Source organism: Carassius auratus, chromosome 1 (genome assembly GCF_003368295.1).
Source record: "Carassius auratus strain Wakin chromosome 1, ASM336829v1, whole genome shotgun sequence".
NCBI lineage: Eukaryota > Metazoa > Chordata > Actinopteri > Cypriniformes > Cyprinidae > Carassius > Carassius auratus.
Window position 1 is genome coordinate 7,582,613 of NC_039243.1, and position 14,346 is coordinate 7,596,958.

The following is a 14,346-nucleotide window of genomic DNA, read 5'->3' on the forward strand; positions in this document are numbered from 1 at the left end:
AATATTTATATTTTTGATAGAGTCTTCAGATTATAATTGTAATCTTCTTGAACTCAAAGTATCCTACTTTTTTATACATCCTGTAGTTCCTGAATGTCTTGTACCTTTAAAGAGAAGAAGAAGAGCGAGTCTTCAGCGAGTCACAACTATACTGGGTGAGGAATTTCTTTTTTTTTTTGACAGACAGTGAAAATTATTTGGAGAGAAAGGATAATCGAATGGCTCCAGGGCTCATTCTTCTGCTGTTCTTCTCTGCCTGTCCTCATTGTTCTGCACCATGGCTGGGCAACTTCAGTCCTGGAGAGCCACTGTCCTGCAGAGTTTAGATCCAACCCTAATCAAACACACCTGACTATAACTTTTTAGTGATCTTAAAGACATTGATTAGCTGGTTCATGCGTGTTTGATGAAGGGCTAAACTCTGCAGGACATTGGCCCTCCAGGACCGAAGTTGTCCAGCCCTGTTCTACACTAACATTATTTTCTCAGCTGGTCAGTACTCTGGTGATCTGAGGAAGTGCTGTGTGGATGGCATGAGGGATAATAAACTCGGCTACACGTGTGAACGTCGAGCCATGTACATTGTAGACGGACACAACTGTGTCCAGGCCTTCCTGCACTGCTGCCATGATGTGGAGGCTCATAGTATGGAGGCTGGAGAGGAGGAGATGATTCTGGCTCGCAGTATGTTTCTTAAAGTCATTCAGCTGGTTTTCAAACAAACGATTTCTGTCGTATTTTTCATCATGCTAGCAAACCATTTTTCTTGTCAACACAATGCATGTACAATGGCGATACAATTGGAGATTTTTGTATTATTATTATTATTATTTTCTGATGAAGAAAGAGGAAAAAAAAAGTTTAAGCTTTTTTTTTTTTTTTTTTTAAGTATGTTAACAAAAATTGCTTAAATGTATTTGCCCAGAAGAACTTTATGTGACAGTGAAATATCAGGAATATCAGTTCAATGCATGCAGTCACTATTGAGATTATTTATTTATTTTTTTGTATTATCTGTTTTTAAATATCTCACTTTTAATTGTTTTATTAAATACAAAATGAAAAATGTAATTAAATGTAACCTAGTTGCTTCTGGGCAAAATAAACACCATAACAAAAACACCATAACATACACAAAAGGACCATTTTATGCACAGAAATTGAATCTGTAATTTATTTTATTTTTAATTTTTTTCTTAATGTATAAAATTTGTCAAGGATTGTTGATGGATGATTAAATAAACAAGCTCCCCATCCATATGAATCTCTTAATTGAAATTTCAGTGGAATATTTGTAAACATAATAAAAAGGAAGAAAAAAAAACCCGGAACAAATCATAGAGTAGTTTGAGCTAATTGCAAACAGATCAGGTGAACTTATTTTTTCTGTCCTTTTCTATACCTGATGCCTGTCAAATTTAACTAGTTTTTCACAGCATTTTTTCGGTTACCCCAATAGGTGAGGATGATGACTATTATGAGAGTTTTGATGAAATAACGTCACGTACACAGTTCCCTGAGAGCTGGCTTTGGGCAGAGGAGATTCTGCCAGTCTGCCCAGAAAAAAACAAGTTATGGTGAGTATGAGAAAATCATTATAGATAGAGCCAAGTCTGAGTGATTTCAAACTTTTTCAATCTTCCATAGCTGTATTAATGCTTTTCCGTTCCCTCATGTCTTAGTGGAACAACGTCGATCATAAGAGACAGAATCTACCTGAAAGAATCAATCACTACCTGGCAAATCTTTGCTGTCAGTCTGTCGAAAACACACGGTATTCATGTTTGGAAAAAGTACACTTATATTGTGCACCTTTTCACCCTGTTACCTTCCGCATTATGCTAAAGTCTTTCTCCAAAGGCATATGTGTGGCGGATCCATATGAGATGATCGTTTATAAGAGGTTCTTCCTTGACCTGAAGGTGCCATACTCAGCTATTCGCAATGAACAACTACAAATCAGGGCCATCCTGCACAACTACACCAAGAAGAAAATTAGGGTAAGCAATCACAGTAATTTTTCCACAATAAACACCAGTACAGCAAGCACTTTGGCGGATGATCCAGATGCAAAATTTTCCAAAATGTGAGTTTTTTTTATTTGCAAATGCCTGTTTGTCTCTCCTTCAGGCACGGCTGGAGTTCATGGAAACCGAACATATTTGTAGCTCTGCCAGTAAAAAGGGCATGTACCAGACTGAAGTGGAGGTTGAGTCCATGTCCTCCAGGTCCATCCCACATGTAATTATTCCTCTGGAGTTGGGCAATCACTGGATTGAGGTGAAGGCAGCAGCGTATGACTCTGTCTACAGTGATGGAGTGAAAAAGATTCTGAAGGTGGTGGTGAGTGTAAAGTTCCCTTCAGCCCATTGATGAAATAACAGAACTGATTGTATTAGTTGAAATAAATATATTATTGACATTAATAAAGAGCAAACCTCTACTTAACCTCTACTTAATAAACCAAAAATTAAGATAGGCCAAAAAGTCCCATCAAAAAGAAAAGCGAATCAAAAAGCAATCTGAATACACTTTTCGAAGTCCTTGAAAATGGACTGCTGGGTGTGACCTGCCTCATTTTGTGGATAATATATATGTAATTATCAATGAAGATTCGGGAGGAGCGCGTCAGATATTTAGCCTAATCATCACAGGTGGACCACAATCAAGTAATCAATCCCACAGTATAAATATCGCTGACTTACCTCTATCCATTGACGGTTTATCAGCATCCCTCCTCCACCCCATCTCCTCACTTCAAGTTCACTTTTCAATATACGGGGAGGGGGGGTACTCTAGGTTCGGGCAATTCCCGAGCTCGGAGCCCTTCCCCGGACAGTACGCCAAATACGCATACCATACCTCAGCTAATTATATGTAAGAGTGAACTAGTGAAATATATATATTACTGCTGTCAATCGATAAAAAAAAAATTAACTAATTAATCGCACAATTTTTTAAAATTAATCGCAATTAAAAGACTGAAACTTTTTGGATATGTAAATGTAAAATTTAATAAATTAATGTAAACTCAAGACAAAGAAACTATTTAAATTCAAAATATGATTGTTTATTGGAATTTTTGTTTAACTTGTAACACAGATTTTCTCATGCAAACAACATACCTGCAATAAACCATCAATATCCTCCAAATTAACTGTTGGCTTGAAAGCCATATTTATTACAGAAATAAAAACACAGGAAATGTAAGTACCATTTGAATTTCAAAATAATCAATGCCAATAAAAAACAAAAATGATTTCCATGTTGAATTCTAAGTGGACTGCAAAAAAATTCCAAAGTATAGTCATTGCCAGTGCTTTAAGTGGGCCAGTACGCACAGGTACTCAGTACCGCCACTTCCAAATATAGCTCTTGAGCTTACCGCCACCTCTCCGTGCGCCCAGAACGTGCTTGTAGCGTACCGGTACGCTCATTTGGACATCTGTTTTAATAGAGGTTTTAATCTTTTACCTGCAATGCCGATTTTCAGAGCGCCCTTCACAATGCAAGCTTCCTAATTCATCCCACCCAGAGCAGAAACTACATTACCCATTCACCCTTAAGTTACACAAGTGAATAGCGCATGTGTCGCTTTTCCCACTGTTAAGTGTCAACAACTCAACGTGGCCTGAGAAGGTGTGTGAAACTCGTTGTGAGTTATACTAAAGCAAAATCTTGAGTATTTATTGTCTGATAAACATTAAAAACTGTCTGCGGAGGTTGAGTCGTCCTGCAGCCCCCCGCTGGCTGCTCATTGGCTGCTGCATCTTTTTTCTAAGTTCTAAAAAAATACCGTAGACGGCAAGGCACAAATTTAGATATTCATTTATCTAATTAATCTATAGCCTATGCACAAAGACAATATGATATTTTTGTCCCCTTTTTGTTTTAAAGCTTGATGAAGAGAGAGAGCGCAAGTTGCTGCAGCTGAGGAGGACAGTGATGCACGCGTACAGGAGTGATTGACAGTTCGCGGCACTGTGTACAAAAAATACTCCGCTACACAATTATTTTGTTATTTTCGTTTAAGCTTATTAACGTTAGCGTTACAGAAAGGTCTGATTTATGCATTGTTACAGTCATTGTTTTTTTGTTTTTTTAAACAATGACATTTGAGTTCATGATTTTAATGTTGCTGTTTCTTGTGGCAGACTAAATGAAGAGTAATGTTTCTTGTGGCAGACTGAAGAGTAATCCGGCAGAGTTTTATACTGAAACTTTCCGTCTAAAAGTCCTTCCTTGGTCTTATCCATATTTATTTGCACGTTGAATACTCATAGGCCACAACTGGAAATAAAAAAAAAACTGCAACCCCGTTAATTGCGCTATTTTTTTTTTAACGCGTTAAATATTTCAAATTAATCGAATGCGTTAACGCGCTAATTTTGACAGCACTAATATATATATATATATATATATATATATATATATATATATATATATATATATATATATATATATATATATATATACTTTTCATTAACTATCATAACAGAAGCTGCATTTCATTATATAACTGATATCTGCTAATCAAATCTATGTTTCAGTCTGAGGGTGTACTCACTAAGGTACAGGAGGCAAATGTTGAACTCAATCCTGCTAAAATAGGTAAGAGTTCTAAATAATAAGAGTTTCTCCTACAGAATATCCAAAAACAATAGATACAAACCAAAACAACCTGAGCCTGTGTGACAGGTGGCGTACAAGAAGTGTCTGTCAGGAGTAGCAAACCAGACACTCAGGTTCCTAATACACCTGCTAACACATACATCACAGTGACCAGTAAGGAGAAATCAATATGCTCATTTATTCTGCCTGTCCATCCGATTGTCCAGTCCTGACTGCAGTCTGTTACTCAAGGTCAGGAGTTCAGTAAGTTGATCGAGCAGGCCATCAGTGGACACATAATGGGGCGGTTTATTCTTCAGCCTCGAGGTAATGGAGAGGAGAACATGATCAGTCTGACTCTTCCTCTCATTGCCACTCATTATCTGGACAGCACCAATCAGTGGGAGACAGTTGGTATGGATCGACGTAATGATGCCATCAACCATATCAACACAGGTCAGCAGATCCCTCAGAAACACAGTATTCTTTTTACGATGGAAAGAACGCAATGAAGTCATACGGTTTACTGTTTTGTTTTTGTTAAGGTTATCAGCGACAGCTAACTTTCCGGAAACCAGATGGGTCCTTTGCTGCCATGATGAACATGCATAGCAGCACATGGTGAAAAACATTTCTAAGGAGATGTGGTCACTTTAGCTAACTTTTGTGAGCAAAAAAAGGTAGAAGGCATTTTATTTTAACAAAAATGAAAACGATGCAGTAAGGGGATAGACCTAAGGCCCGTCCCAGCTATTGCCGAGATAACACTGCACGATTTTAGCCACGATTTTCACTCGCCATTAAGTTTTTCCAACAAAGTGCCCAAAGTTTGAGGCCAGTCGGAACTCGTTCACATGAGTGACAATCACATAGTCTGAATTAACAACGACGCAATCTGAGAGAATTGCCAACGCCCGTGAAATATTTGGCAAGCAAGATATCTGGACCAGGCTGTAAGCGATTCAAAATCCTGCTGTGTGAAATGAGTTCTGACTGAAAATATATATTGGCAATGATTTACAGCCAATGAGAATTTTCTAAAAAGTACTATTTGTAAAAGAAGAGCAAAGTCCACACTACTGCTATAACAATAATGATAAAGAGGAACAATATTGGTGGAATCCCTTTCACAATTTTTTTTTCCAGCTAATAAACAAGTAAAACATTGACAGCCAATTAGAATCCACTTTAAACAGCTTGAGCATTTAAAGGCCAAAAGACATAACTGCATAAGTGATTCTTTTTTCGACTTTTTATTTGTATTATTATTATTTACGTTTTTGGTATAATATCTTTCACTTTGATGTTATAAGCTGCACTGCAATATACAGCTGGATAAAACAAAACCAAAAAACTGTTTGAAAAAAAACGTCTTCATTTCAGCCTGCAAAGCAACAAAATGATGGTGATTCTTTTCTATACCCACTGTATGAGGCACAGCTCAAACAGAAGTCACTTTCAAATCAAGTTTTCTATTTGTTAATGTGGTTAATTTGTGTGAGCAGCTTGGATGTAGTTGACCCAGCAGGCACAGGATGTAGACTCAAAAAACGGGGAAATGCATGGTAGTACACGCATTACCAGCTTCACTTATTACTAACCAGATTGACTTTATTTCTGTCAGACATCCACAGAAGTTCTTTTTGAGAATTAACAGAGGTTTAGTTGATGTTTTATTTGAAAATATTTGATCACCATTATTGTGATCAGTGTTTGCTTTAGTTGGATAGTTTGACTCTTGGCTTAGTAAGTTTGTGGTTCCTGTAATAGTGTTTACAAAAACTCATAATTTGTTATTAAAAGGAATATAAACAAAGATAAGAGGATATAGATTTCATCATCATGAAGAAAAATGATTGCCACAAAAGACATAAGTGTTAAGAGCCGAACTTAATGAAACTGTTATGGTGTTTAACTGTTATGTTGTTATGGAAATTAAACATATTAGAGTTAAACCCCTCTTAATTTTCAATAAGAGCTTTTGTAGACGTCTGACAGAAATAAAGTCAGTCTGGTTAGTAATAAGTGAAATTGTTAATGCTGTTTGTGGAGTTGTTTAATCCTCCTCTGATCTTAAAATATTTAATGTGCTGCCATGCATTTCACCTTTTGTTGCAGTGTGGTGCTTATTCCAACCAAAATTCAAAGTCTGTCTGATGTCGGAGTTTGACGTCTAACAAAGTTGGGTTTGGACGTCAACCCAACTTTCATTTTCAATCAAAATATGACATTGGAGTTAGTTGGAGTCCAACGTCTTCCTAACATCACATTGATGTACTGTACCTGCTGGGCATTGTCAAATCTCACTGTGAAAATAATTCGCCCTCGCGCACGCCTGGATTTTGCCAGCGAAAGTACACCTAATGTGACCGTGCCTTGAGGAAGATTACTACTGTATTTATCTGCTCAATTGTAGCTACATAGTGCTTCTTACACTTACCTTTCTTTTCCCGTCCCATCTGTCCATAAAAGGCTGACAGCGTATGTGGCTAAAGTGTTCGTGATGGCCAGTGATCTGATTGTCACAGAGAATCATGTGATCTGTAGCGCCCTCACGTGGCTGGCCACTAAAAAACAACTGCCAGATGGCACATTTAAAGAAGATTGGCCTGTTATACACCAGGAGATGCTTGTAAGCCATGTTTGGATAGATTATTTTAATTTCACATGATGTTTTGTTTAAATTTTTATTATTGATAACAATGTTTTAATATCAGTCAATAAACCTCTACAGTCACCTTCAAAAATAAATTCTGAATTTAAATAGAGCTATGTATTTATTTGTTTTTAAACAGCCATACTACCTCGAATGTTAACTTAGTTCATAATTAGTAACTTTTAGTTCTTCTACTTATAGTGAATTATATCTTACAAAAAATAATTTCTTATTAATTCAGAAGTTATTCTGTCAAATATGTTTCAGAAAAGTATATACATTTGTAAAATTCTGAAAAATGTGTTATAGTTATCTCTGTTCATGATAATGCAGTGCAATGACAAATGAAAAATGCAAAATGGGTTGGACATTTTAACTCACAAATTACTGTATCATTCAGTTTTGGTATCAAATTATTTCCACCACAGAATGCTGAGAATACATTACGTGATGTTGTGGTGGAAATGTTTCAGAAAACATGACAGAATTCTTCTGTGATTTTCCTATGTCCACTGCTGAACCATATTTGACAAATTAAATATTAAAATATTAAAGTAGCTTGTGAAGAAACAAGTTGAAGAAACAATCAACCATTTACAATAATTTATTTCAATTAATGACAAATTAAAATAATTGCGAGAAACTATTGAAGAAGATATTAAAGTCAATAAACTGTTAAAGAAATCCCACAGTAGAGTTTCACTAACATTTGTTATTCAGTTTGGGATCTTTTTCATATATTTGTCTCATTTATTTATGTGAATTCCAGGGTAATGTACTTGGGAAAGATGCTGATGCCTCTCTAACTGCATTCGTCCTGATTGCCATGCAAGAGGGGAACAAGATCTGTGATGAATCTGTAAGTGTGATTCCTGGAAAAAGCTCTACGATACGCCATCTTCATCTCGAGCACGTCTCACTAAGTCTCTCTCTCTATAATAGAATCTTCAGAGCAGTATGAAAAAAGCTGTTGATTACCTGCTGCTGAGAGTTCACAGTCTGACCAGCACTTATGCTGCCGCTATGACTTCTTATGCTTTGGCCAATGTAGGAAAACTCAATAAACACATCTTGAGGAGTCATTCAATCCAGAACGAAGGTCAGTAACATTACAGTCAGCTCAACTATAACAATATTATCGTTAATGGTTAAAGCCAAACATAAAGTGTTCCTGTGGCTTCAAGTGGTAGAGCTTTGCATTACCAGCGCAAGGTTGTAGGTTAAATTCCCAGGGAACACATGTTAGAAAAAAACTGTTAGCCCAAATGCACTGTGAGTTGCTTTGGATAAAAGCGTCTGCTAAATGCATGGCATGAAATGATGTCATATAAAGTAAAAATGAAGAAATTCAAATGCATGTAAAAAAATACAGTAGTGACATCAAAACAATAATATCCCTGTACCCACATCATCTTTTTCTTTATACAGTGGGCACGTTCTGGAGGGTTCCTGGAGCACATCATCACTCTCTAGAGGCCTCAGGTTATGCGCTTCTTGCTCTGGTGAAGGCCAAGGATTTCCAGAGCGCCGGAGCGGTGGTGCGCTGGCTGAGAGCACAGAGAACAACATACGGAGGCCATGGTAGCACACAGGTGAAGATCACTAACACTTCAATAACTCTGGAAATGAATCACCCTCCTGACTACTATAATTTAGTGATAAACAAATCAATATTGTCTGTTCTTCCTAGGCAAGCATCATCGTTTTCCAGGCCGTGGCTGAATATCGCATGGAAGCGAAGAAGCAGGACATGAATCTGAACGTTGAACTCTCCGTGGAGGGCAGACAAACTCACAACAAATGGACTTTCACTAGTTCCAACAAGCATGTGACACGTTCAGACAAGGTGAAGGAGCAAATGAGCACATGTTTATGTTATTTATTCTGCATCTCACATCATGTCAATTATAATTAATTAATAGTCAAATGTTTCACTTCAGGTCAAACTGACACAGAAATTCAATGTCACTGCTCATGGCAACGGACTGGCCACTCTCTCAGTGAGGATTCACGAACACTCACCAGTGTTATAAATATAATTTCAAATACATTTGTAATTAAAACGAGTAAATGTAAATCAATCTTATTCTATCTGGATGTCCTCTCAGGTGTTTTCTCTGTATTATGCTCTGCCCGAAGAGAGAGAAAATGACTGTAATGTGTATGATCTCAGTGTGCGGATGAAGAAAGAGCGTGACGGTAGGATCCATCTTTTCACGTGTGCATGCACTAACCTCACAAGTTTGGGGTTAGTAAGATTTGTTTTTTTAAATAAATTAATAATTCTATTCATCAAGGATGCATTAAATTGAGCACAAAGGGACTGTGAAGACATTTGTAATGCACATCAACACATTCTTTTGAACTTTCTTCAAAGAATCCTAAAAATGCAGCAGTTTCCACAAAAAATATAAGGTGTGAAGAATTTCACTATATTACTATTACTAATATTTATATTTTTTTTTCAGAAACATTGCAAATCCTAGTGACCCCAAACGTTTTCTTTAGTCAATGAATTTGTCCATAAGGACCTCAGTAATTAGCAATTAATAACATTGTTATATCTTTCTGCATGCAGTGTCACATCCAGGCGCCACTGAAAGTTACCTGTTCACGATTGAAACATAGTGGGTGTAACACTCATTTCAGTTTCATTCATCCAAATGTTCAGCTAAATGTGAGAACATATTGATGATGTATTATATACTGCTGCATCATATATGTTGTTTTTATCCATCTGCACAGTTTCAAGAGCTCGGAGAGAGATGCTTCCATGACTGTTGTGGATGTCGGTCTGTTGACAGGGTTTAAAGTGGATGAAAATGATCTTTCAAAGGTAAAAATGCTCAGTGATTGTAAAAAGCTGATAGAATACACAACACCTGAAACTGAAAGTAACATTCTCGTTTTTGACGTGCATCCTTTTGGATGTCATTTTCATGATCTTATTTATTTCCATCAGTTATCTAAAGGGAAAGAAAAGTACATTGAGAGATTTGAGATGAACACAGAGCTTTCTGATCGGGGATCGCTAATCATTTTCTTGAATAAGGTAAACTGGCTCACTATTTAGTGCACCATTCATGTAGCTGCAAATATCATATGTTTGTACAGCAAACCTTTAAGTAACTCATAAGACCAAACAAACAAGCATTACTTGAAATAACTATCTAAATAAATGCATAGTCATGGTTAAATGTGCATGGACTGTACATGTATCATATCATTAATAACATAACAATGTGACACCAACACACTTTGAACTGAATTTTAAATCAATGCACACATAATTTTGTAATTTCATTCATACATTTTATTTAATGAGATTTTCTAAGAACTTGTTCAGTAACTGGTAGAAAATGTACAGCACCACTGAATGAAAGTATGAGAATGATTATAGTGTAATTATCATTATTGTGTTTAATTTCTCTTTAAACTGTTCAAAAAACTATTTGTATTAAAAAAATTGTAAAAATTTCCAGTGTGTCTTCATAACTGATTGAGTTTCTCAAAGAGCAATTTGAACTTTGAACTCAATTACGTAACTTATAATGTCCAATGTAAATTCATGGTAATTGTGCATGTGTCTCATTAGGTTTCTCATAAAGAGAGGGAAAGGATCGCCTTCAGAATGCACAAGATCAATGAAGTGGGAATGCTGCAGCCCGCCGGAGTCACTGTGTACGAGTACAACGCTCCAGGTGTGTGATAGACAAGAAAACAGGATGATTTAACAGCATGCCATGAGAATCTTGTGCTTAATGCATGTTCTGTAAAGCTGCTTTGAAACAGTGTGTATTGTGAAAAGCGCAATACAAATAAATTTGAATTGACCTGACCTTAATCTGCAGAAATGTGTGTAATTCCTCAGATGATCGATGTGTGAAGTTCTACCATCCTCATAAGAAAGACGGCGCGCTGAACAGACTCTGCCATGAGGACCTGTGCCAGTGTGCTGAAGGTGCGTACAGATATTAAGTGAATACAAACTAAGGCTTTTAAGCAAAAGTGAAGTCAAGCAAGTTTGTGTGACTTGTGTGCTTCTGTATTTGCAGAGAACTGCAGTCTCCAAAAGAAGCATGACATCAAGGAGTCTCAGCGTGCTTATAAGGCCTGTGCGCATGGAGTGGAGTACGGTAAACACACCGTTGTCTGTTTGCTTGTGTAAATACGTGTGCGTGTACTTAGTGCTGTGGTTTATACGCTGCAACTTCTTTTTAGTTTATAAGACCAGAGTGGTGGGAATGGTGCTTTCACTGCAAGCAGATATCTACAACATGACAATTGAACAAGTGCTGAAAGAAGGTAAGATGCAAAAGTTGGAAATATTCAGCAGTCACTGATGGTTTGCGTGAATACACAGATGTTAAAAAGTAAGATTCTTGAAAAGAGTCTTCTGCTCACTAAGGCTAAAATACAGTAAAAGCAGTAATAATGTGAAATATTTCAATTTAAGATAACTCTTTTATTATTCTATTTGAATATTATGTTAAAATGTAAATTATTTATTATTTCAAAGCTGAATTTTCAACATAATTACTCCAGCCTTCAGTGTCACATGATCCTTCAGAAATTAGTATAATATGCTGCTTTGCTGCTCAAGGAAACGTTTTTGATTATACAGTTGTTCTGTTATATATATATATTTATTTATTATTATTATTATTATTATTATTATTATTATTATTATTATTATTATTATTATTATTATATATATATATATATATTTTTTTTTTTTTTTTTTTTTTATTAGATACAATTATTAGAAATTATTAGATACAAGTTTGGGGATTCTTTGCTGAAAGGGAATATGAGGAATGAATAAGCATGAATTTGAAGTTGTAAAGTAACTAATGCTTCTTCTGCATGGTTTTCAGGCACTGAAGCAGATGTGGAAGGAAAGACCAGGTCTTTCTTGGCTCATCCTTATTGTAGAGAGTTTCTGGACTTCCAAGAAGGCAAAACCTACCTGATCATGGGCCAAACCACATCACTTCCGAGGATTGGTGGAAGGTAGGAGCTGTATGAACCTAATGAGGATGATTTCACACTTACATACAAGTGCGATTCCAGTCCACTCCAAACCACTATACATTCTAGGAAGTTGAGACCTAGTGATTAGAGAGTATGAGTCCTAACCCCTAAGGTTGTGGGTTTGAGTCTCGGGCCGGCAACACCACGACTGAAATGCCCTTGAGCAAGGCACTGAACCCAAAATGCTTATAAATCATACAGAATTTCTATTATTTTTTTTATTTTTTTTGAGAAAGTAAAAATGAAGTCAAAATTTCCTGTGAGGGTTAGTGTTAGGTGTAGGGTTGGTGTAGGGCCATAGAATATACAGTTTCTAAAGTATAAAAACCATAACACCTATGGGATGTCCCCACTTTTCACAAAAACACCCCTATGTGTGTGTGTGTGTGTTCACTGCTGTGTGTGTGCATGATGGATGGGTTAAATGCAGAGCACAAATTCTGAGTATGGGTCACCATACTTGGCTGTATGTCACGTCACTTTCATGTCATCCCTGAGCTTTCACCTCAGCTTGTGAGCTTTGAACTCACTCTCTCTCTTTTTCTCTCTCTCTCTCTCTCTCTCTCTCTCTTGCTCACACACACACACACAAACACAAAGTATGAGTGATCTTCATGTGTTTTGTGGGTTTTTCTAGGCTAAGGTACAGCCTGGGTGAGGATACCTGGATTGAATACTGGCCCACACAAGAGGAGGCCCAAACCCAAAAATACAGAGACAAGCACATTGGCATCACAGCACTCGCTGACCAGCTCTACAACACTGGATGCACAACTTAATGATCCTGCTGTGATTCCCCATGGAGTCTGTAATTCAATCCAAAAACTTTGGAAATTGTATTTCGTTTTCTGGTAACACTTGTGTCAACCCTAAATTATAGTTCACTATCACAGTTTTTTTTTTTTACAGTGAACGTTTTATCAAAGTAGGTTTATTATTTAGTGAAGTCTTGGCTACAAAATTAAAATTGCAAAATTATGAAATTTGTAGTTGATAACAATCTGGATTGCACATATGTTACATTACATCTAACTATGTGAGTGTGATTATTGTATAGAGAGAGAGAGAGAGAATAGAAAATTTAATTAAATTAAATAATGAAAAAGTCCAAATGTATTTAAATTTAAATGTTTGTGTGACCATCATTGGATAACCATGCACGTACAAAAATGCTGTTAAGTTAAATTAAATCTTAAACTAACTTTACCTCACTATTGCAGTCAGTTTGCAGGCATTTCTAGATTAAACGGCACGGATCTGTGTAATTTGATGTGTTTTTAAGACAAAAACCTTCCGAAGATGTAACAATGCATGGTTAAATGACTGATTGAGTGATAATTCAAATACTAATAAAAATATGTCCATTTTCTGTGCAATCATTGCTATTTAAGTATTAGTAGTGTGTGTAATTACACAAAACTGGAAGACTGTCCAAATGTAAGTGGGTCTATTTAGAAATGAAAATTAAAAAGAAAAAGAATTAGCCTGAATTAATTATGAATAATTTACTGCTTTTGTGTGAATGAAACAAACTCAGATGTAATTGTTTAATCCATATAAATAGCATTTTAAAACATAATACAGTCTAATTAGCCTACAAGTACTTAAGTTTATGGAATCTTACTATGTATCCAGATTTCATGTAATCACTTACTGCACTGAAAATGCTACTGAACATTTCTAATGTTACTGATCTGGAAATAAAAAGGTTAATTTAACACGCTTAATGCTTATTTGTGACAATGGAAGAGTATATGTGCATTGAATTGCAAAAAGAAACATTGTCTCTGGACTCTAAGATACAAAACTGTAGTATGCTAGAGTAAATACACATTTTTGTATTGTTAACAAAACATTTTTCATTATCATTTTGAAGTTAATTCAGCTGAACTTTGAATGTGTTAAGAGTATTTTTGAATTTTCACATCATTGCAAACCAGCGGCTCAGTGGATGATTGTGAAAGACAGAATGACTGTGAATGTCTGAACTTTCAGCGTCTGAAAATGGAAAATTTTGTAAGATCAAATAGCTCTGTAAGACTATT

General features: G+C 36.1%; 1 protein-coding gene across 2 annotated transcripts in view; it reads left to right on the forward strand.

Moving 5' to 3' along the window:
- The window catches only part of LOC113049555 (complement C3-like), a 28,829-nt gene extending 14,806 nt beyond the window's left edge, over positions 1-14,023 (forward strand). The window contains exons 16-41 of one of the 2 annotated variants that reach the window (XM_026212030.1): positions 87-155; positions 490-684; positions 1,460-1,577; positions 1,683-1,774; positions 1,861-2,000; positions 2,131-2,343; positions 4,551-4,611; positions 4,699-4,785; positions 4,864-5,067; positions 5,157-5,232; positions 7,084-7,243; positions 8,037-8,126; positions 8,210-8,366; positions 8,696-8,859; positions 8,958-9,113; positions 9,208-9,267; positions 9,376-9,466; positions 9,846-9,894; positions 10,013-10,103; positions 10,230-10,319; positions 10,863-10,968; positions 11,139-11,228; positions 11,323-11,403; positions 11,489-11,572; positions 12,145-12,280; positions 12,939-14,023. In XM_026212030.1, coding sequence (XP_026067815.1) covers positions 87-155; positions 490-684; positions 1,460-1,577; positions 1,683-1,774; positions 1,861-2,000; positions 2,131-2,343; positions 4,551-4,611; positions 4,699-4,785; positions 4,864-5,067; positions 5,157-5,232; positions 7,084-7,243; positions 8,037-8,126; positions 8,210-8,366; positions 8,696-8,859; positions 8,958-9,113; positions 9,208-9,267; positions 9,376-9,466; positions 9,846-9,894; positions 10,013-10,103; positions 10,230-10,319; positions 10,863-10,968; positions 11,139-11,228; positions 11,323-11,403; positions 11,489-11,572; positions 12,145-12,280; positions 12,939-13,080 — 3,002 coding nt within the window. In that variant the 3' untranslated portion in view covers positions 13,081-14,023. Of the gene's footprint in view, positions 1-86; positions 156-489; positions 685-1,459; positions 1,578-1,682; positions 1,775-1,860; positions 2,001-2,130; positions 2,344-4,550; positions 4,612-4,698; positions 4,786-4,863; positions 5,068-5,156; positions 5,233-7,083; positions 7,244-8,036; positions 8,127-8,209; positions 8,367-8,695; positions 8,860-8,957; positions 9,114-9,207; positions 9,268-9,375; positions 9,467-9,845; positions 9,895-10,012; positions 10,104-10,229; positions 10,320-10,862; positions 10,969-11,138; positions 11,229-11,322; positions 11,404-11,488; positions 11,573-12,144; positions 12,281-12,938 lie in introns of those variants that run through there. The other variant, XR_003276621.1, reaches the window with a different exon arrangement.
- The last annotated feature ends 323 nt before the right edge of the window (positions 14,024-14,346 follow it).